At 43.3% G+C, this 24676-nt stretch overlaps 1 protein-coding gene across 2 annotated transcripts in view; it reads left to right on the plus strand.

Annotated features, from left to right (window-relative positions):
* The window catches only part of igsf21a (immunoglobin superfamily, member 21a), a 419808-nt gene that overhangs the window by 209026 nt on the left and 186106 nt on the right, over positions 1–24676 (plus strand). For both annotated transcript variants that reach the window (XM_061892205.1, XM_061892206.1), the window contains exon 3: positions 5255–5376. In XM_061892205.1, the coding sequence (XP_061748189.1) occupies positions 5255–5376 (122 nt within the window). The remainder of the gene's footprint in view (positions 1–5254; positions 5377–24676) is intronic.

The following is a 24676-nucleotide window of genomic DNA, read 5'->3' on the forward strand; positions in this document are numbered from 1 at the left end:
GTGGCGGCGAGTAGACTGTGGAGGCTCATCAAGGAAGGCCTCCACCTTTGTCTTGATGTGGCGGCGAGTAGACTGTGGAGGCTCATCAAGGAAGGCCTCCATCTTTGTCTTGATGTGGCGGCGAGTAGACTGTGGAGGCTCATCAAGGAAGGCCTCCACCTTTGTCTTGATGTGGCGGCGAGTAGACTGTGTAGGCTCATCAAGGAAGGCCTCCATCTTTGTCTTGATGTGGCGGCGAGTAGACTGTGGAGGCTCATCAAGGAAGGCCTCCACCTTTGTCTTGATGTGGCGGCGAGTAGACTGTGGAGGCTCATCAAGGAAGGCCTCCATCTTTGTCTTGATGTGGCGGCGAGTAGACTGTGGAGGCTCATCAAGGAAGGCCTCCACCTTTGTCTTGATGTGGCGGCGAGTAGACCGTGGAGGCTCATCAAGGAAGACCTCCACCTTTGTCTTGATGTGGCGGCGAGTAGACCGTGGAGCCTCATCAAGGAAGGCCTCCACCTTTGTCTTGATGTGGCGGCGAGTAGACCGTGGAGGCTCATCAAGGAAGGCCTCCACCTTTGTCTTGATGTGGCGGCGAGTAGACTGTGGAGGCTCATCAAGGAAGGCCTCCACCTTTGTCTTGATGTGGCGGCGAGTAGACCGTGGAGGCTCATCAAGGAAGACCTCCACCTTTGTCTTGATGTGGCGGCGAGTAGACCGTGGAGGCTCATCAAGGAAGGCCTCCACCTTTGTCTTGATGTGGCGGCGAGTAGACTGTGGAGGCTCATCAAGGAAGGCCTCCATCTTTGTCTTGATGTGGCGGCGAGTAGACTGTGGAGGCTCATCAAGGAAGGCCTCCACCTTTGTCTTGATGTGGCGGCGGGTAGACTGTGGAGGCTCATCAAGGAAGGCCTCCATCTTTGTCTTGATGTGGCGGCGAGTAGACTGTGGAGGCTCATCAAGGAAGACCTCCACCTTTGTCTTTATGTGGCGGCGAGTAGACTGTGGAGGCTCATCAAGGAAGACCTCCACCTTTGTCTTGATGTGGCGGCGGGTAGACTGTGGAGGCTCATCAAGGAAGGCCTCCATCTTTGTCTTGATGTGGCGGCGGGTAGACTGTGGAGGCTCATCAAGGAAGGCCTCCACCTTTTTCTTGATGTGGCGGCGAGTAGACTGTGGAGGCTCATCAAGGAAGGCCTCCATCTTTGTCTTGATGTGGCGGCGAGTAGACTGTGGAGGCTCATCAAGGAAGACCTCCACCTTTGTCTTGATGTGGCGGCGAGTAGACTGTGGAGGCTCATCAAGGAAGACCTCCACCTTTGTCTTGATGTGGCGGCGAGTAGACTGTGGAGGCTCATCAAGGAAGACCTCCATCTTTGTCTTGATGTGGCGGCGAGTAGACTTTTTTAATTTTATTTTTATTGTAATGCGTCGTCACGTCATGACCATTGCTGGTTTTACGAGCAGAGGAGCATGTCCGGCAGCGCGCACACACAGAGTACTTACAAGCAGACACAGCATGGAAGACAGAAAAGGGAGAATGGACACATTTTACTGTAAAAAGTCATGATAAAGGTGAAGTTATAACACTGAAACACCCTCAGGAAGAGCTGCTTTAAGACAAGGCTAGCTAGCTAGCGGCTAACATCCATCCACAGTGTTTTAGCTACTTTTAAATCACTAATCCTGGTCTCCATGGTGACAAATAGAGTACGTTTCTTACAATTAGCTTTATCACTGCAGCTAAAAATGCTTCACTACACACTGTAGGACATGGGTGTCAAACTCTGGCCCGCGGGCCAAATTTGGCCCACCGTGTCATTTCATTTGGCCCTTGAGGCAATATCAAATTAACATTAGAGCTGGCCCGATTTTCCTGGGAGACTCCCGGAGTTCAGTGCCCCTCCCGAATTTCTCCCGATTTCCACCGGAACAATAATATTGGGGGCGTGCCGTAAAAGCACTGCCTTTGGCGTTCTCTACATGTCGCCACATCCGCTTTTCCTCCATACAAACAGCGTGCTGGCCCACTTGCATAATATATGCGGCTCACACACACACACAAGTGTATGCAAGGCATACTTGGTCAACAGCCAAACAGGTCACACTGAGGGTGGCTGCATAAACAACTTTAACACTGTTACAAATATGAACCCACAGCAAACAAGAATGACAAACACATTTCGGGAGAACATCCGCACCGTAACACAACATAAACACAACATAAACACAACCGAACAAATACCCAGAACCCCTTGCATCACTAACTCTTCCGGGACGCTACAATATACACCCCCGCTACCACCAAACCCCACCCCAACTCAAACCCGCCGCCGAAAACAGGCATTTAATTTGTATGTTTATTTTATTTGAAATGCCATTGATATTTTTTAATTATTATTATTATTTAAAACTCGATTTTGCTAGTCACTACAAAGTTATAAAGCCTTGCTTGGTCAATATTCAATGCAAAACATGTTTGGGTCCCTATTAAAGGATTCATTTGTTCAACCTCGGCCCGTTCAGTTTTAAATGTTGGCCCACTCTGTATTTGAGTTTGACAGCCCTGCTGTAGGAGCAAACAATAGCTCACCGGCGTAACCGCTAACAAGTTAGCACTCCTGAATGTAAACAAATGCCATGGGTGGATCTACTCCTGGAATCCACTGTAATGATACCAAGTACAGGAGCATATCTGGTCGATCCTATTTTGATTACATCAATATGTTTCCTTTTTTTTTTTGATCCATATTATGTTTATAAAGTAATCCGTGGTGGACTCTCCTATTTGTGGGACTGAAGTTGTTGAGGTAGTTAAAAAGGTCCTCGGTGGCAAGGCCCTGTTGGTGGATGATATCCACCTGGAGTTCCTTAAGGCTCTGGATGCTGTGGGGCTGTCTTGGTTGACAAGACTCTGCAGCATCGCGTGGATGTCGGGGGCGGTACCTCTGGATTGGCAGACCGGGGTGGTGGTTCCTCTCTTTAAGAAGGGGGACCGGAGGGTGTGTTCCAACTATTGTGGGATCACACTCCTCAGCCTTCCCGGTGGGGTCTTTTCAGGTGTACTGGAGAGGAGGTTACGCCGGATAGTCGAACCTCGGATTCAGGAGGAACAGTGTGGTTTTCGTCCTGGGCATGGAACTGTGGACCAGCTCTCTACTCTCGGCAGGGTTCTTGAGGGTGCATGGGAGTTTGCCCAACCAGTCTACATGTGCTTTGTGGACTTGGAGAAGGCATTGGACCGTGTCCCTCGGGAAGTCCTGTGGGGAGTGCTCAGAGAGTATGGGGTACCGGACTGTCTTATTGTGGCGGTCCACTCCCTGTATGATCAGTGTCAGAGCTTGGTCCGCATTGCCGGCAGTAAGTCGGACACGTTTCCAGTGAGGGTTGGACTCCGCCAAGGCTGCCCTTTGTCACCGATTCTGTTCATAACTTTTATGGACAGAATTTCTAGGCGCAGTCAAGGCGTTGAGGGGATCTGGTTTGGTGGCCGTGGGATTAGGTCTCTGCTTTTTGCAGATGATGTGGTCCTGATGGCTTCATCTGGCCAGGATCTTCAGCTCTCACTGGATCGGTTCGCAGCCGAGTGTGAAGCGACTAGGATGAAAATCAGCACCTCCAAGTCTGGGTCCATGGTTCTTGCCCAGAAAAGGGTGGAATGCCATCTTCAGGTTGGGGAGGAGACCCTGCCCCAAGTGGAGGAGTTCAAGTACCTAGGAGTCTTGTTCACGAGTGAGGGAAGAATGCATCGTGAGATCGACAGGCGGATCGGTGCGGTGTCTTCAGTAATGCGGACGTTGTATCGATCTGTTGTGGTGAAGAAGGAGCTGAGCTGGAAGGCAAAGCTCTTAATTTACTGGTCCATCTACGTTCCCATCCTCACCTATGGTCATAAGCTTTTGGTTATGACCGAAAGGACAAGATCACGGGTACAAGCGGCCCAAATGAGTTTCCTCCACCGGGTGGCGGGTCTCTCCCTTAGAGATAGGGTGAGAAGCTCTGTCATCCGGGGGGAGCTCAAAGTAAAGCCGCTGCTCCTTCACATGGAGAGGAGCCAGATGAGGTGGTTTGGGCATCTGCCACCCGAACTCCTCCCTCAGGAAGTGTGTAGGGCACATCCAACCGGCAGGAGGCCATGGGGAAGACCTGAGACATGTTGGGAAGACTATGTCTCCCGGTTGCCTGGGAAAGCCCCAGGATACCCCGGGAAGAGCTGGACGAAGTGGCTGGGGAGAGGGAAATCTGGGTTTCTCTGCTTAGGCTGCTGCCCCCGAAAAATGGATGGATAAACGGATGTTTATAAAGTCTATAAATACGTCCCTGGACACATGAGGACTTTGAATATGACCAATGTATGATCCTATAACTACTTGGTATCGGATCGATACCTAAATGTGTGGTATTATCCAAAACTAATGTCAAGTATCAAAGAAGAGAAGAATAGGTGATTATTACATTTTAACAGAAGTGTAGATAGAACATGTTGAAACAGAAAACAGCGCGACACCTACCCTTTACATCAGTATTTTTTAACCATGACATTATTGGTTTATATATATTGTTTTTTATATTTTATTGTATGATCTTGTAACTACTTGGTATCGACATGATCCACACCTAAATGTGTGGTATCATCCAAAACTAATGTCAAGTATCAAAGAAAGGAAGAAGAAGTGATTATTTGAACAGAAGTGTAGATAGAACATGTTGAAACAGAAAATAAGCAGATAGTAACAGTAAATGAACAAGTAGATTAATAATCCATATTTACAGTTTGTCCCTCATAATGTGTATAAAATAATAGGTGTATAAATGACACAATATGTTACTGCAGACTAATTAGGAGTCTTTGTTTGTTTACTTACTACTAAAAGACAAGGTGTCTAGTATGTCCAACATTTTATTGAAGGACTAAATGACAATAATAAACATATGTTTCATGTACACTAAGATTTGTTGTCAAATTAAAGCCAATGTGGTCCCCTTTATTTAGAAAAATATCGGAAGTATCCAAATACATTCAGGTGGGGGTACCAGTATGGAAACATGGGTGTAGGGACAAGCCGAATGTAGGGCAGATGCTGTCCAACAAGCAGGTGTTCAGTGACCACCTCCAAGCTCTACAAGCTCGTCATGAATCAATGAAGCACTTCCACCTTACACACACCTCCTGCACGGCAGGCACCGTGGACACCAGGTCGCGCGCAGGCCAAGGTCAAGGTGCAAAAAGGTGGCTGCTGTCCCTGATGAATCATCTCTCTTTGCTCCACAGGTCACAGACGGAGGCACCATCAAGCAGAAGATCTTCACCTACGATGCCATGTTCAATACCAACTACTCCCACATGGAGGACTACCGCAGGCGGGAGGACCTGGTCTACCAGTCCACTGTCCGGTGAGCCTCCTCATCAATTACCTTCATTCCTCCACAAATGAAGCCTTTTCCACTGACCTCAAGCAAGTGATGAACTTTTGATGATTTCCATAGATAAAATATGAAAGTGATGAAATATGAGCCATCGAGTCAAAACCATGGAAAACATTGTGGACTCTCAAAGGTCTCACCTTTTACAATTCCAGCTTCATAACAATATGTTCAATATACACACTGCAAGTATATACAGTATATAATGTAGTAGCATATACCATCATTTACTTAGAATGTCATGGCTGCAGCACGTGCCAAAGTAGTTGGGAAAGGGCATGTTCACCACTGTGTTACATTACCTTTTCTTTTAACAACACTCAATAAACGTTTGGGAACTGAGGAAACTAATTGTTGAAGCTTTGAAAGTGGAATTCTTTCCCATTCTTGTTTTATGTAGAGCTTCAGTCCTTCAACAGTTCGGGGTCTCCGCTGTCCTATTTTACACTTCATAATGCGCCACACATTTTCCATGGGAGACAGGTCTGGACTGCAGGCGGGCCAGGAAAGTACCCGCACTCTTTTACTACGAAGCCACGCTGTTGTAACACGTGGCTTGGCATTGTCTTGCTGAAATAAGCAGGGGCGTCCATGATAACGTTGCTTGGATGACAACATATGTTGTTCCAAAACCTGTACGGACCATTCAGCATTAATGGTGCCTTCACAGATGTGTAAGTTAGCCATGCCTTGGGCACTAATGCACCCCCATACCATCACACATGCTGGCTTTTCAACTTTGCCCCTATAAAACTTCAGTCGTTCAACAGTCCGGGGTCTCCGTTGTCGTATTTTACGCTTCATAATGCGTCTCACATTTTCCATGGCAGACAGGTCTGGACTGCAGGTGGGCCAGGAAAGTACCCGCACTCTTTTTTACAAAACCCATTGTTGTAACACGTGCTGAATGTGGCTTGGCATTGTCTTGCTGAAATAAGCAGGGGCGTCCATGAAAAAGACGGCGCTTGGATGGCAGCATATGTTGTTCCAAAAGCTGTGTGTACCTTTCAGTATTAATGGTGCCTTGGGCACTAATGCACCCCCATACCATTACAGATGCTGGCTTTTGAACTTTGCATTGATAATAGTCTGGATGGTTCACTTCCCCTTTGGTCCGGATGACACGATGTCGAATATTTCCAAAAACAATTTGAAATGTGGACTCGTCAGACCATAGAACACTTTTCCACTTTGCATCAGTCCATCTTGGATGAGCCCAGTGAAGCCCGTGGTATTTCTGGGTGTTGTTGATAAATGGCTTTCGCTTTTTTGAAACATATTGCAGCAATCAAATTCCAAATGAGCTAATATTTGCAAAAAATAACAAAGTTTCTCAGTGTGAACGTTAAGTATCTTGCCTTTGCAGTCTATTCAATTGAATATAAGTTGAAAAGGATTTGCGAATCATTGTATTCTCTTTTTATTTAGCATTTACACAAGGTGACAACTTCACTGCTTTTGGCTTTTTTATTTGCTAGGAATGCCTCGTCCTGCAGTGATAATGTACTTGTAAGGAACATACAAATAATAATAAAAATACATTGAATCAAGTCAAATACAAATCAAGCAACAAGAGAAGTATCCAACACTTCTCTTTTGTGAAGTAAATGTGTAGAGCAGATATAGATCATCTACATCTATATGAGTTGTCTGAGTAGCTGCACAGGTCATAGAAAAAAAATACAAACCCTGTTTCCATATGAGTTGGGAAATTGTGTTAGAAGTAAATATAAACAGAATACAATGATTTGCAAATCATTTTCAAGCCATATTCAGTTGAACTTTAGAATTTGATGCCAGCAACACGTGACAAAGAAGTTGGGAAAGGTGGCAATAAATACTGATAACGTTGAGGAATGCTCATCAAACACTTATTTGGAACATCCCACAGGTGTGCAGGCTAATTGGGAACAGGTGGGTGCCATGATTGGGTATAAAAACAGCTTCCCAAAAAATGCTCAGTCTTTCACAAATAAGGATGGGGTGAGGGTCACCAATTTGTAAGCAAATTGTCGAACAGTTTTAGAACAACATTTCTCAACGAGCTATTGCAAGGAATTTAGGGATTTTACCATTTATGGTTCGTAAAATCGTCAAAAGGTTCAGAGTATCTGGAAAAATCACTGCACGAAAGCGGTGATATTACGGACCTTTGAGCCCTCAGGCGGTACTGCATCTCAAACCGACATCAGTGTGTAAAGGATATCACCACATGGGCTCAAGAACACTTCATAAAACCACTGTTAGTAGTTACAGTTGGTCGCTACATCTGTAAGTGCAAGTTAAAACTCTACTATGCAAAGCAAAACCCATTTATCAACAACATCCTGAAACGCCGCCGGCTTGGCTGGGCCCGAGCTCATCTAAGATGGACTGATGCAAAGTGGAAAAGTGTCCTGTGGTCTGACGAGTCAACATTTCAAATTATATTTGGAAACAGAGGACGTGGTGTCCTCCGGATCAAATAGGAAAGTAACCATTCGGATTGTTATAGGCGCAAAGTGTAAAAGCCAGCATGTGTGATGGTATGGGGGTGTATTAGTGGTCAAGACATGACTAACTTGGACAGCTGTGAAGGCACCATTAATGCTGAATGGTCCATACAGGTTTTGGAGCAACATATGTTGTCATCCAAGCAACGTTATCATGGACGCTCCTGCTTATTTCAGCAAGACAATGCCAAGCCACGTGTTACAACAGCGTGGCTTCGTAATAAAAGAGTGCGGGTACTTTCCTGGCCCGCCTGCAGTCCAGACCTGTCTCCCACGGAAAATGTGTGGCGCATTATGAAGCGTCAAATAGGACAGCGGAGACCCCGGACTGTTGAAGGACTGAAGCTCTACATGAAACAAGAATGGGAAAGAATTCCACTTTCAAAGCTTCAACAATTAGTTTCCTCAGTTCCCAAACCTTTATTGAGTGTTAAAAGAAAAGGTGATGTAACACAGTGGTGAACACGCCCTTTCCCAACTACTTTGGCACCTGTTGCAGCCATGAAATTCTAAGTTAATTATTATTTTCAAAAAAAAAAAAGTTAATGAGTTTGAACATCAAATATGTTGTCTTTGTAGCATATTCAACTGAATATGGCTTGAAAAGGATTTGCAAATCATTGTATTCTGTTTATATTTACATCTAACACAATTTCCCAACTCATATGGAAACGGGGTTTGTACATATAATAATATTTTTGGGAAGCAGTATAGTACTGTTTAATTCATGAGTAAAGTGTACCCTGGACATTCAGGCTGCTAGTACAGTACATTGATGCTATGCTATCACACTCGGGGAGAATGCTGGCTGTGGACGTTTGGAGGAAAAGGGTAGGAAAGGGCATTTGTAGGACTTATGGATGTATTCTGACGACCCGCCCACTCGTAGGCCAAGTGGTCAGCCTGAGAAGCCCTGGGTAATGAGGACATTGTGCTCGGGTAAAAAACTGACCACGGACTTTGCGCAGGAGAGGAGGTTCAGTCTCCAGGAATTAGCAAACATCTGGCCAAGGTGTTGTCTTACATCCCCGTCAATGTCCGCACCGCCTCCTCATTAACCAGCTGCCATGAGGGGATGCACGTCCTTGTATACTCTTAACTTCTGCCCACATTGGCACTACTGCTGCTCCCGACATGTTGGAAGTGGAAACATGACAACGCTCTCTCGTCACTGGGCTTCATCTCTTCTTTCATCTTGCTCTCCGTGTGTTCATCCTCCAACCTCGCTTGTTTGGTGCGGCTGCTCAACTGAGGATGATTTATCCGGACAAGCCTACTATCCCTTTGGGAGGGCAGCATGACGACAACACACACACACACACACACACACACACACACACACACACACACACACACACACACACACACACACACACACGGAGAGGAAGGTGGATGTTTAAAAGGAGCAAGCAGCAGATGCAGAATCAAACTAGCTGCCCTGACCTTTACTCGCATGTGGATCACAGCCATTGGCGTGTGTGGTCAACTCAGGACATCCATACATCCATTTTCTACCGCTTGTCCCTTTTGGACAGTCTTCGGAAATTCAGACACTCTAACATTTCATGCACACTCCTTTTGTTAGAAACCAAAAGAAATATGCAGGGTTTGACTTTGTATTGGAAATGATTGGGAAATAAAAATTGTCCTTTAAAGACCTACTGAAAGCCACTACTAGCCACCACGCAGTCTGATAGTTTATATATCAATGATGAAATATTAACATTGCAACACATGACAATACGCCCGCTTTAGTTTACTAAATTACAATTTTAAATTTCCCGGGAGTTTCGTCTTGGAAACGTCGTGTAATGATGACGTGTACGCAGGACGTCACGGGTTTTTAGGAAGTATGAGCGCTGCACACACACACAGCTAAAAGTCGTCTGCTTTAACGGCATAATTACACAGTATTTTGGAGATTTCTGAATCTTTTGCAATTTGTTCAATTAATATTGGAGAAGTCAAAATAGAAAGACGGAGTTGGGAAGCTTTAGCCTTTAGCCACACAAACACATGGGGATTCTTTGTTTAAAATTCCCGGAGCTGAAACTTTACTATGGATCAGAGCGCAGTCAAGCGACGTGGATCCAGACCAGATGTGAACCAGCAGGTTTCGATGAGAAAATTGTGGTTAAAAAGTCGCTTCTTCCCGGAGAAAAGCTGAGCTTGTGTCGTCCGTACAGCTGCAGTCGACACCCGTGAGACAATGGCGTCAACACACTTGTGGACACACCCCTCCGACTATCAGGTACTATTAAACTCACTAAAACACTAGCAACACAATAGAAAGATAAGGGATTTCCCTGAATTATCCTAGTAAATGTGTTTAAAAACATCGGAATAATCCCAATGCTATCGCATTTTTTTTTCTTTAACTCAGTTTTTTTTTCTTTTTCTAGTCCGTCGCTATCAATATCCTCAAACACGAATCTTTCATCCTCGCTCAAATTAATGGGGAAATTGTTGTTTTCTCGGTCAGAATAGCACTTTTTGTTGGAGGCTCCCATTAAGATCAATGTGATGATGTGAGGAGCCATCAAACATGTGACGTCATCGTCTGCGACTTCCCGTAAAGGTGAGGGTTTTTTCAGGAAGTACCAAAAGTGACAAACTTTATCGTCGATGTTCTCTACTAAATCCTTTCAGCAAAAATATGGCAATATCGCGAAATGATCAAGTATGACACATAGAATGGAGCTGCTATCCCTGTTTAAATAAGAACATCTCATTTCAGTAGGCCTTTAAGGCAGTGGTCGCCAACCACCGGGCCGCAGAATAATTTTTTTATTGATTTTTCTTAAAAAAAAAATAAATAAAAAAAATATTTATTTAAATCAACATAAAAAACACAATATACACTTACAATTAGTGCACCAACCACAAAAAACTCCCTTTTTCATGACAAAAACGTCCCATTTTCATGACAAAGAAAAAAAATAAAAATACAAATAAAAATAAAAAGGACCCCCCCCCCCCACCCGGGCCGCGGGACAAATTATTAAGCGTTGACCGGTCCGCGGGTACAAAAAGGTTGGGAACCACTGCTTTAAGGGATGTGACAAGGGAAGATCTTAACCCCGCTCGGAATATTCCTGCAAAATGGTCGGTTTGGGGAGGGGGTCGTTTATATGCAAAAGAGGAACAGCCCGGTCAAAATAAATCTTTTGAAGACGAACAAGACTGTTATTTTCTTTTCAGTCACAGTTGACAATAACTGCATATCAATGTTATTTTGCACACAGCAGATGACAAACTTGATCCCGGTTTACATTTATGTGGTGAGCCTGAAGCAGCTTGATTGAAAACATTACAATATCTCCCTGTGTGCACACCGGGGAGTCAAACCTACGGCCCGGAACAGGAACAGGGTTTCTCCGGCCCGCGGGATGAGCTTGCTAAGTTTAAAAATAAGCTGACATTTTTGAATGAAAGAAACTGCTGTTCTAAATGTGTCCACTAGATGTCCCAATAGCTATTATTTGTAGCTTATGCTTATGTTACATATGTAAAAAAAAATAAAATAAAATAATGCACATGATGTTAGCGCCCCGGTCCAGGAAAGTGATCAAACTTCATAAATAACATCCTGTAATTTAATGTTGATATTATTTTTTTATCTTAATGGACTGAAAATGAACACCAATAATGAACATTATCACATCATTTATTCAGAAAGTATAAATAATGACTATTAACCGCAACATGTAAGTGTAAAAAAATAACCCAACAATATTCTGATTTGTACATTTTCAGAATGTGCTTGTTCTGTTTTTAAACAAAGAAAACAATCTCATTTTTAAGTTATCGTGCCGTCATTCTACCAGTCCGGCACACATCGGAGTAGATTTGTCTTTGTAGCATATTCAACTGAATATGGCTTGAAAATGATTTGCAAATCATTGTATTCTGTTTATATTTACATCTAACACAATTTCCCAACTCATATGGAAATGGGGTTTGTACTAAGAGCCAAAAAACAGGAGCTAAATAGCTTGTGCAAACAATGCAATTGCATGTACTTGCTTGGATTTTATTTTTATTGTATTATTTCCATGTAAGTATTATTGTATTTCTTAAAAACACCTTTGCTACGAGTCTATATAAAATAAATCAAATGTGTGCAAAACCTAAAAGAGTTAAGATTTTACCACAGACAACAATCATAAATGAATCTTTCAGCACGTACACAATGTTGACATCTAGTTATATTTTGATAAATACAGGCTACTTGTAAACGATGCGTGCAAAACAACAACAACAAACATGGCTGTGGACATGAAGTTACATCATGAAATACAACCTTACCCTCACAAAAACGATACATATTTATCCAGGAGAGTGTTGATACCAAAGTCCTTGACCCAGACACACACAAAGAAGTTGTAGACCTCCATGCTTTTACAACTTTCATCTGTTTTGTGGTGTAGAATGATGTCTGGAGCACACAATAGTTCATAAGTCTGGGAACACCACCGACGTATAATCCTTGATATCACGCCTCAAATCTTGTTTTGATGAAGTATTTAGATCTATTACAAAGATAGAATTACCGGACAGATGACGTCTACTATTTTCCTGACAGAATGATTCAGCCAGTCAGTGACTCCGCGGTGGTCACTGACATGCCAGCTGGTGGAAGAGCTAGCCGCCAGGGAGAAAGCCCATTTTGCAGAGTGGCCCATTGTTTCAGTCGAGATGTTTGGCGTGATGGCTACGTGGCCGGGCTCCTCAGCTTCTACTCAAGCTCCCTCTCACCCATCCTCACCATCTGCTGGCCTTTATGGGGACATCTGGAATCCGTCCCTCGAGGGGAGGGCTAGCTGGGCGAAGGGGAATGCACAGCTACTTCCTGCTTTGATGACCTCATCCAGGTGTCTGTTGTCGGCGCTCCTTTATGCTCCGGCAAGGATGTCCACCACGTTGCGGACAGGGCGTCTGGCTCCAATGACATCATCCACATGCTACTTACACTCCTTGCTGGATCGGTGATGTCGTCCACGATGACGCCGCCACTCCTTCCTGTCTTCACAAGGTTAAAAAAGGGGGGAAACCATCGCCGCTTCTCCCCAGGATGATGCTACAGTAACAGCTGAAACACACCTTCCTCACCTGTGGCAGAGGCGTGCTCCCTTGTGGGCATCCTGCGGGCCATCAGCAGCAATGACCAGGACTTGTGCGTGGAGTTCCACAACTACTAGAGCAGCCATCGCTCGCTTCTTCGCATTTCCCTCGCCGGCGGCAGCAACTTTCTTCTCGCCATCGGCACCTGACTCTTCTTCTCTGGCTTTGGGGACCCTTGGCCCTTTGGGGTTTGGGCGCAGTTTTGGCGGACCCTCCACCAAGTCCGAGGATTACACACTGGCTTTGGTTTCCCCCTTTATGTCTGGTATCCGTTATTTCAGGGGGGCACCCTGTCAGGACCTCTGTGACAGTTTTGGACTTGTGGTCTTTTATTATCCTTTGTGCTTAGACTGTGTGCCACGGAGTGCTGGCTCCCACACCTGTTCCTGATTTGCAACCTGGAAAATACTGTTCCTGGTTGCCAGATTGTCTGTCCATCCATCCATCCTCAACCGCTTATCCAGAATCGGGTGGCGGGGACAACAGCTTCAGCAGAGACCCCCAGACTTCCCTCTCCAGAGCAACATTAGCAACTTCCTGCTGGGAGATCCTAAAGTGTTCCCAGGCCAGATCTGGTCCTTGGCCTGCCCCGGGGTCTCCTCCCAGTGGGACATGCCAGACCAGGCTCCTGAGATATACCCCGTGTAATGCAGCCCTGTTCAATTGGGACAGGGCTGGATCCTTGTGAACTTACTGGCTGCTCTGCTTCAACAGTTTTTTGTCTTGTGCACTCCATAGCTGCACTTGCCATCTTTTCTAAAATATACTTTTGCCTGCATCCCGCCCCCCGATCCATGTATCCTTGGGGTCAGGCTGCAAACAACGCTTGCAGTTTCTGACACCCGGAGCTTTTTTGCAAAACCGGCCTCACCTTTTCTTTCATTTAAAAATAAATCGAGACAAATGGAGGCGATTCTCATTCCTCACCGTCCTGCCAGTGACTAAAAAGTTCCAGACGTGACGCTGGTATTGACTTCATCCGACAGTCGTTTGACACAATCTGTCAAAGGGAAGCAGCTGTGGATTTTTTGTGTCCCTCTTTTTCTTTTCAAGTAGTGCCAGCGAACAAATGAGTCCTTGTGTAACAAACATTTCACGTAGCGCCGATGACACTGGAACTATGAAGGACCTGTCGCCTGCGACACTTCTTTTTTCCAATTCTTTCTGTCAGTAAGATGAGCTATCGCAGCGATTCTTCAAATCTCAGCCAAACCAATCCCACCTCCCTCAACGCACACACAAGCATGGAATTACCATCTTTTTTTTTCTTCTTGCTTCGTCATTTCTTTCTCTCCCAGGAGACACGAGTGATTGCACACCTCCATTTGCATGCTTCACCTAACCTTCTGTAGCGAGGACAGGCCGCTTTGACCTTCCTCGCCCATAAAGCTCCGGACCAGAAGGAACATCAGACCACGTCCTTGTTATTTTAATGGAGGGATTGACTGGTCTTTTCACGCTCTATTTAGACCCTGGCGTACGCCTGCATCAGGAGGCCAGGTGAGCTCTGAGCCTGGGCCTCGACAAGAAAGAGCTTTCCAATACGCCTCCTGGGGAACAATGGATCCCTCTCTGTAGTCCTCTGTGGATGCCGCTCATCCACTGGAGCCTATGGCCACGTCTTGGGAGGCCTTGCAGGGTTCTTTTGTATTTATTTGCAGACACACATCATTTTGTATTACATCATTGGTGAGTTGTGTTGAATTTCAGTTTATGTCCAACATGCATGCATACAACATGATACATCACACATGCATGTATACAACATGATACATCACACATGCATGCATACAACATGATACATCACACATGCATGCATACAACATGATACATCACACATGCATGCATACAACATGATACATCACACATGCATGCATACAACATGATACATCACACATGCATGTATACAACATGATACATCACACATGCATGCATACAACATGATACATCACACATGCATGTATACAACATGATACATCACACATGCATGCATACAACATGATACATCACACATGCATGTATACAACATGATACATCACACATGCATGCATACAACATGATACATCACACATGCATGCATACAACATGATACATCACACATGCATGTATACAACATGATACATCACACATGCATGCATACAACATGATACATCACACATGGATGCATACAACATGATACATCACACATGCGTGTATACAACATGATACATCACACATGCGTGCATACAACATGATACATTACACATGCATGCATACAACATGATACATCACACATGCATGCATACAACATGATACATCACACATGCATGCATACAACATGATACATCACACATGCATGCATACAACATGATACATCACACATGCATGCATACAACATGATGCATCACACATGCATGCATACAGCATGATACATCACACATGCGTGCATACAACATGATGCATCACACATGCATGCATACAACATGATGCATCACACATGCATGCATACAACATGATACATCAAACATGCATGCATGCATACAACATGATACATCACACATGCATGCATACAACATGATACATCACACATGCATGCATACAGCATGATACATCACACATGCATGCATACAACATGATACATCACACATGCATGCATACAACATGATACATCACACATGCATGCATACAGCATGATACGTCACACATGCATGCATACAACATGATACATCACACATGCATGCATACAACATGATACATCACACATGCATGCATACAACATGATACATCACACATGCATGTATACAACATGATACATCACACATGCATGCATACAACATGATACATCACACATGCATGCATACAACATGATGCATCACACATGCATGCATACAACATGATACATCACACATGCATGCATACACCATGATGCATCACACATGCATGCATACAACATGATGCATCACACATGCATGCATACAACATGATACATCAAACATGCATGCATACAACATGATGCATCACACATGCATGCATACAACATGATACATCACACATGCATGCATACAACATGATACATTACACATGCATGCATACAACATGATACATCACACATGCATGCATACAACATGATACATCACACATGCATGCATACAACATGATACATCACACATGCATGCATACAACTTGATGCATCACACATGCATGCATACAGCATGATACATCACACATGCGTGCATACAACATGATGCATCACACATGCATGCATACAACATGATGCATCACACATGCATGCATACAACATGATACATCACACATGCATGCATGCATACAACATGATGCATCACACATGCATGCATACAACATGATAAATCACACATGCATGCATACAACATGATACATCACACATGCATGCATACAACATGATACATCACACATGCATGCATACAACATGATACATCACACATGCATGCATACAACATGATACATCACACATGCATGCATACAACATGATACATCACACATGCATGCATACAACATGATACATCACACACGCATGCATACAACATGATACATCACACATGCATGCATACAACATGATGCATCACACATGCATGCATACAACATGATACATCACAGACGCAGGCATACAACATGATACATCACACATGCATGCATACAACATGACACATCAAACATGAATGCCTCCAACATGATACATCACACATGCATGCATACAACATGATACATCACACATGCATGCATACAACATGATACATCAAACATACATGCATACAACATGATGCATCACACATGCATGCATACAACATGATACATCACACATGCATGCATACAACATGATAGATTCTTCTTTGTACTTTGTAAACACTTTTAATTTGAAGAGTTTTTTGAAGTGGATCATATTAGTACATTGTTTGATTGCTTTGCTTAGTCCATTCCATCATGTAATTCCACATACTGATATACTGAAGGTCTTCAGTGTTGTACGTGCGTACAAATGTTTTAAATCACGTTTTTCTCAAAGATTATATATCTCCTCTTTTGTTGAGAATAATTGTTGTACATTCTTTTGTTGCAGGTTAAAGTTTGCTTTGTGTATCATTTTACTAGTTTTCAAATTCCCTACGTGGTGGAATTTCATTATTTTCGATTCAATAAATAAAGATTGTATCTTCTCTATATCCAACATTATTTATTATTATAACTCGCACAGATGGACTGATGCCGAGTGGAAACATGTTCTGTGGTCTGACGAGTCCACGTTTCCAATTGATTTTTGAAACTGTGGACGCTGTGTCCTCCGGACCAAAGAGGAAAAGAACATCCCACACTGTTCTAGGGTGAAAGTGTTCTAGGCAGCATGTGTGATGGTATGGGGGTGTATTAGTGAACAAGACATGACTAACTTACACATGTGTGATGGTATGGGGGTGTATTAGTGAACAAGACATGACTAACTTACACATGTGTGATGGTATGGGGGTGTATTAGTGAACAAGACATGACTAACTTACACATGTGTGATGGTATGGGGGTGTATTAGTGCCCAAGACATGACTAACTTACACATGTGTGATGGTATGGGGGTGTATTAGTGAACAAGACATGACTAACTTACACATGTGTGATGGTATGGGGGTGTATTAGTGAACAAGACATGACTAACTTACACATGTGTGATGGTATGGGGGTGTATTAGTGAACAAGACATGGGTAACTTACACATGGGTGATGGTATGGGGGTGTATTAGTGAACAAGACATGGGTAACTTACACATGTGTGATGGTATGGGGGTGTATTAGTGAACAAGACAAGACTAACTTACACATGTGTGATGGTATGGGGGTGTATTAGTGCCCAAGACATGACTAACTTACACATGTGTGATGGTATGGGGGTGTATTAGTGAACAAGACATGACTAACTTACACATGTGTGATGGTATGGGGGTGTATTAGTGAACAAGACATGACTAACTTACACATGTGTGATGGTATGGGGGTGTATTAGTGAACAAGACATGGGTAACTTACACATGGGTGATGGTATGGGGGTGTATTAGTGAACAAGACATGGGTAACTTACACATGTGTGATGGTATGGGGGTGTATTAGTGAACAAGACAAGACTAACTTACACATGTGTGATGGTATGGGGGTGTATTAGTGAACAAGACATGACTAACTTACACATGTGTGATGGTATGGGGGTGTATTAGTGAACAAGACATGACTAACTTACACATGTGTGATGTATGGGGGTGTATTAGTGAACAAGACATGGGTAACTTACACATGTGTGATGGTATGGGGGTGTATTAGTGAACAAGACATGGGTAACTTACACATGTGTGATGGTATGGGGGTGTATTAGTGAACAAGACATGGGTAACTTACACATGTGTGATGGTATGGGGGTGTATTAGTGAACAAGACATGGGTAACTTACACATGTGTGATGGTATGGGGGTGTATTAGTGAACAAGACATGGGTAACTTACACATGGGTGATGGCATGGGGGTGTATTAGTGAACAAGACATGACTAACTTACACATGTGTGATGGTATGGGGGTGTATTAGTGAACAAGACATGACTAACTTACACATGTGTGATGGTATGGGGGTGTATTAGTGAACAAGACAAGACTAACTTACACATGTGTGATGGTATGGGGGTGTATTAGTGAACAAGACATGACTAACTTACACATGTGTGATGGTATGGGGGTGTATTAGTGAACAAGACATGGGTAACTTACACATGGGTGATGGTATGGGGGTGTATTAGTGAACAAGACATGACTAACTTACACATGTGTGATGGTATGGGGGTGTATTAGTGAACAAGACATGACTAACTTACACATGTGTGATGGTATGGGGGTGTATTAGTGAACAAGACATGACTAACTTACACATGTGTGATGGTATGGGGGTGTATTAGTGAACAAGACATGGGTAACTTACACATGTGTGATGGTATGGGGGTGTATTAGTGAACAAGACATGGGTAACTTACACATGTGTGATGGTATGGGGGTGTATTAGTGAACAAGACATGACTAACTTACACATGTGTGATGGTATGGGGGTGTATTAGTGAACAAGACATGACTAACTTACACATGTGTGATGGTATGGGGGTGTATTAGTGAACAAGACATGACTAACTTACACATGTGTGATGGTATGGGGGTGTATTAGTGAACAAGACATGACTAACTTACACATGTGTGATGGTATGGGGGTGTATTAGTGAACAAGACATGACTAACTTACACATGTGTGATGGTATGGGGGTGTATTAGTGCCCAAGACATGACTAACTTACACATGTGTGATGGTATGGGGGTGTATTAGTGAACAAGACATGACTAACTTACACATGTGTGATGGTATGGGGGTGTATTAGTGAACAAGACATGGGTAACTTACACATGGGTGATGGTATGGGGGTGTATTAGTGAACAAGACATGGGTAACTTACACATGTGTGATGGTATGGGGGTGTATTAGTGAACAAGACAAGACTAACTTACACATGTGTGATGGTATGGGGGTGTATTAGTGAACAAGACATGACTAACTTACACATGTGTGATGGTATGGGGGTGTATTAGTGAACAAGACATGGGTAACTTACACATGGGTGATGGTATGGGGGTGTATTAGTGAACAAGACATGGGTAACTTACACATGTGTGATGGTATGGGGGTGTATTAGTGAACAAGACATGGGTAACTTACACATGTGTGATGGTATGGGGGTGTATTAGTGAACAAGACATGGGTAACTTACACATGTGTGATGGTATGGGGGTGTATTAGTGAACAAGACATGGGTAACTTACACATGGGTGATGGCATGGGGGTGTATTAGTGAACAAGACATGACTAACTTACACATGTGTGATGGTATGGGGGTGTATTAGTGAACAAGACATGACTAACTTACACATGTGTGATGGTATGGGGGTGTATTAGTGAACAAGACAAGACTAACTTACACATGTGTGATGGTATGGGGGTGTATTAGTGAACAAGACATGACTAACTTACACATGTGTGATGGTATGGGGGTGTATTAGTGAACAAGACATGGGTAACTTACACATGGGTGATGGTATGGGGGTGTATTAGTGAACAAGACATGACTAACTTACACATGTGTGATGGTATGGGGGTGTATTAGTGAACAAGACATGACTAACTTACACATGTGTGATGGTATGGGGGTGTATTAGTGAACAAGACATGACTAACTTACACATGTGTGATGGTATGGGGGTGTATTAGTGAACAAGACATGGGTAACTTACACATGTGTGATGGTATGGGGGTGTATTAGTGAACAAGACATGGGTAACTTACACATGTGTGATGGTATGGGGGTGTATTAGTGAACAAGACATGGGTAACTTACACATGTGTGATGGTATGGGGGTGTATTAGTGAACAAGACATGACTAACTTACACATGTGTGATGGTATGGGGGTGTATTAGTGAACAAGACATGGGTAACTTACACATGTGTGATGGTATGGGGGTGTATTAGTGAACAAGACATGACCTTCTTACACATGTGTGATGGTATGGGGGTGTATTAGTGAACAAGACATGACTAACTTACACATGTGTGATGGTATGGGGGTGTATTAGTGAACAAGACATGGGTAACTTACACATGGGTGATGGTATGGGGGTGTATTAGTGAACAAGACATGACTAACTTACACATGTGTGATGGTATGGGGGTGTATTAGTGAACAAGACATGGGTAACTTACACATGGGTGATGGTATGGGGGTGTATTAGTGAACAAGATATGGGTAACTTACACATGGGTGATGGTATGGGGGTGTATTAGTGAACAAGACATGGGTAACTTACACATGTGTGATGGTATGGGGGTGTATTAGTGAACAAGACATGACTAACTTACACATGGGTGATGGTATGGTGGTGTATTAGTGAACAAGACATGACTAACTTACACATGTGTGATGGTATGGGGGTGTATTAGTGAACAAGACATGACTAACTTACACATGTGTGATGGTATGGGGGTGTATTAGTGAACAAGACATGACTAACTTACACATGTGTGATGGTATGGGGGTGTATTAGTGAACAAGACATGACTAACTTACACATGTGTGATGGTATGGGGGTGTATTAGTGAACAAGACATGACTAACTTACACATGTGTGATGGTATGGGGGTGTATTAGTGAACAAGACATGACTAACTTACACATGTGTGATGGTATGGGGGTGTATTAGTGAACAAGACATGACTAACTTACACATGTGTGATGGTATGGGGGTGTATTAGTGAACAAGACATGACTAACTTACACATGTGTGATGGTATGGGGGTGTATTAGTGCCCAAGACATGACTAACTTACACATGTGTGATGGTATGGGGGTGTATTAGTGAACAAGACATGACTAACTTACACATGTGTGATGGTATGGGGGTGTATTAGTGAACAAGACATGGGTAACTTACACATGGGTGATGGTATGGGGGTGTATTAGTGAACAAGACATGGGTAACTTACACATGTGTGATGGTATGGGGGTGTATTAGTGAACAAGACAAGACTAACTTACACATGTGTGATGGTATGGGGGTGTATTAGTGAACAAGACATGACTAACTTACACATGTGTGATGGTATGGGGGTGTATTAGTGAACAAGACATGGGTAACTTACACATGGGTGATGGTATGGGGGTGTATTAGTGAACAAGACATGGGTAACTTACACATGTGTGATGGTATGGGGGTGTATTAGTGAACAAGACATGGGTAACTTACACATGTGTGATGGTATGGGGGTGTATTAGTGAACAAGACATGGGTAACTTACACATGTGTGATGGTATGGGGGTGTATTAGTGAACAAGACATGGGTAACTTACACATGGGTGATGGCATGGGGGTGTATTAGTGAACAAGACATGACTAACTTACACATGTGTGATGGTATGGGGGTGTATTAGTGAACAAGACATGACTAACTTACACATGTGTGATGGTATGGGGGTGTATTAGTGAACAAGACAAGACTAACTTACACATGTGTGATGGTATGGGGGTGTATTAGTGAACAAGACATGACTAACTTACACATGTGTGATGGTATGGGGGTGTATTAGTGAACAAGACATGGGTAACTTACACATGGGTGATGGTATGGGGGTGTATTAGTGAACAAGACATGACTAACTTACACATGTGTGATGGTATGGGGGTGTATTAGTGAACAAGACATGACTAACTTACACATGTGTGATGGTATGGGGGTGTATTAGTGAACAAGACATGACTAACTTACACATGTGTGATGGTATGGGGGTGTATTAGTGAACAAGACATGGGTAACTTACACATGTGTGATGGTATGGGGGTGTATTAGTGAACAAGACATGGGTAACTTACACATGTGTGATGGTATGGGGGTGTATTAGTGAACAAGACATGGGTAACTTACACATGTGTGATGGTATGGGGGTGTATTAGTGAACAAGACATGACTAACTTACACATGTGTGATGGTATGGGGGTGTATTAGTGAACAAGACATGGGTAACTTACACATGTGTGATGGTATGGGGGTGTATTAGTGAACAAGACATGACCTTCTTACACATGTGTGATGGTATGGGGGTGTATTAGTGAACAAGACATGACTAACTTACACATGTGTGATGGTATGGGGGTGTATTAGTGAACAAGACATGGGTAACTTACACATGGGTGATGGTATGGGGGTGTATTAGTGAACAAGACATGACTAACTTACACATGTGTGATGGTATGGGGGTGTATTAGTGAACAAGACATGGGTAACTTACACATGGGTGATGGTATGGGGGTGTATTAGTGAACAAGACATGGGTAACTTACACATGGGTGATGGTATGGGGGTGTATTAGTGAACAAGACATGGGTAACTTACACATGTGTGATGGTATGGGGGTGTATTAGTGAACAAGACATGACTAACTTACACATGGGTGATGGTATGGTGGTGTATTAGTGAACAAGACATGACTAACTTACACATGTGTGATGGTATGGGGGTGTATTAGTGAACAAGACATGACTAACTTACACATGTGTGATGGTATGGGGGTGTATTAGTGAACAAGACATGACTAACTTACACATGTGTGATGGTATGGGGGTGTATTAGTGAACAAGACATGACTAACTTACACATGTGTGATGGTATGGGGGTGTATTAGTGAACAAGACATGACTAACTTACACATGTGTGATGGTATGGGGGTGTATTAGTGAACAAGACATGACTAACTTACACATGTGTGATGGTATGGGGGTGTATTAGTGAACAAGACATGACTAACTTACACATGTGTGATGGTATGGGGGTGTATTAGTGAACAAGACATGACTAACTTACACATGTGTGATGGTATGGGGGTGTATTAGTGAACAAGACATGACTAACTTACACATGTGTGATGGTATGGGGGTGTATTAGTGAACAAGACATGACTAACTTACACATGTGTGATGGTATGGGGGTGTATTAGTGAACAAGACATGACTAACTTACACATGTGTGATGGTATGGGGGTGTATTAGTGAACAAGACATGACTAACTTACACATGTGTGATGGTATGGGGGTGTATTAGTGAACAAGACATGGGTAACTTACACATGTGTGATGGTATGGGGGTGTATTAGTGAACAAGACATGACTAACTTACACATGTGTGATGGTATGGGGGTGTATTAGTGAACAGACATGACTAACTTACACATGTGTGATGGTATGGGGGTGTATTAGTGAACAAGACATGGGTAACTTACACATGGGTGATGGTATGGGGGTGTATTAGTGAACAAGACATGACTAACTTACACATCTGTGAAGGCACCATTAATGCTGAAAGGTACATACAGCTTTTGGAGCAACATATGTTGCCATCATGGACGCCCGTGCTTATTTCAGCAAGACAATGCCAAGCCAGGTGTTACAACAGCGTGGCTTCATAGTAAAAGAGTGCAGGTACTAGACTGGCCTGACATTGAAAATGTGTGGACTATATGAGGCAGGAGACTGTTGAACAACTTAAGCTGTACATCAAGCAAGAATGGGAAATAATTCCACTTCAAGAATGTGTCTCCTCAGTTCCCAAACCTTTATTGCAGTCTATTCAATTACATATAAATTGAAAAGGATTGAAAAGGACAGAGTTATGGAAACATTGCAGCGCTTGTTTGAATGTGATACAAACAAACTTCGGACAGTACCAAAAAACGTACTGAAATTCCGTGCCCATCCCCAGTCAGTCCATAGTTTGTATCGCAGTATTCCATTGCCTTGTCCACACAGCTATTCATGTTGAATACACAACAGTTCAAATTGTGGGGGAGTCTCAGTGAACTTAGGCTCCCCAAGTGGCGGCAGGAATCGTGCAACCCCCGGAAATAAACACAAATATAAAGACAACACTTCCCATTTTTAATGAGTTGAACTCAAAGATCTAACAGATAAGCTTCCGTGATACAATTGCTCACAGTTTTTGCAAAATTGATTTCCTTGTGCAAACCGATTGTTACAGCAGGTGTCCGCGTGCTTGGTTTCAGACAATCATGGAGGTGCACCTG

The sequence above is a fragment of the Nerophis ophidion genome, linkage group LG02 (assembly GCF_033978795.1).
Source record: "Nerophis ophidion isolate RoL-2023_Sa linkage group LG02, RoL_Noph_v1.0, whole genome shotgun sequence".
In the NCBI taxonomy this organism is placed as follows: Eukaryota; Metazoa; Chordata; class Actinopteri; order Syngnathiformes; family Syngnathidae; genus Nerophis; species Nerophis ophidion.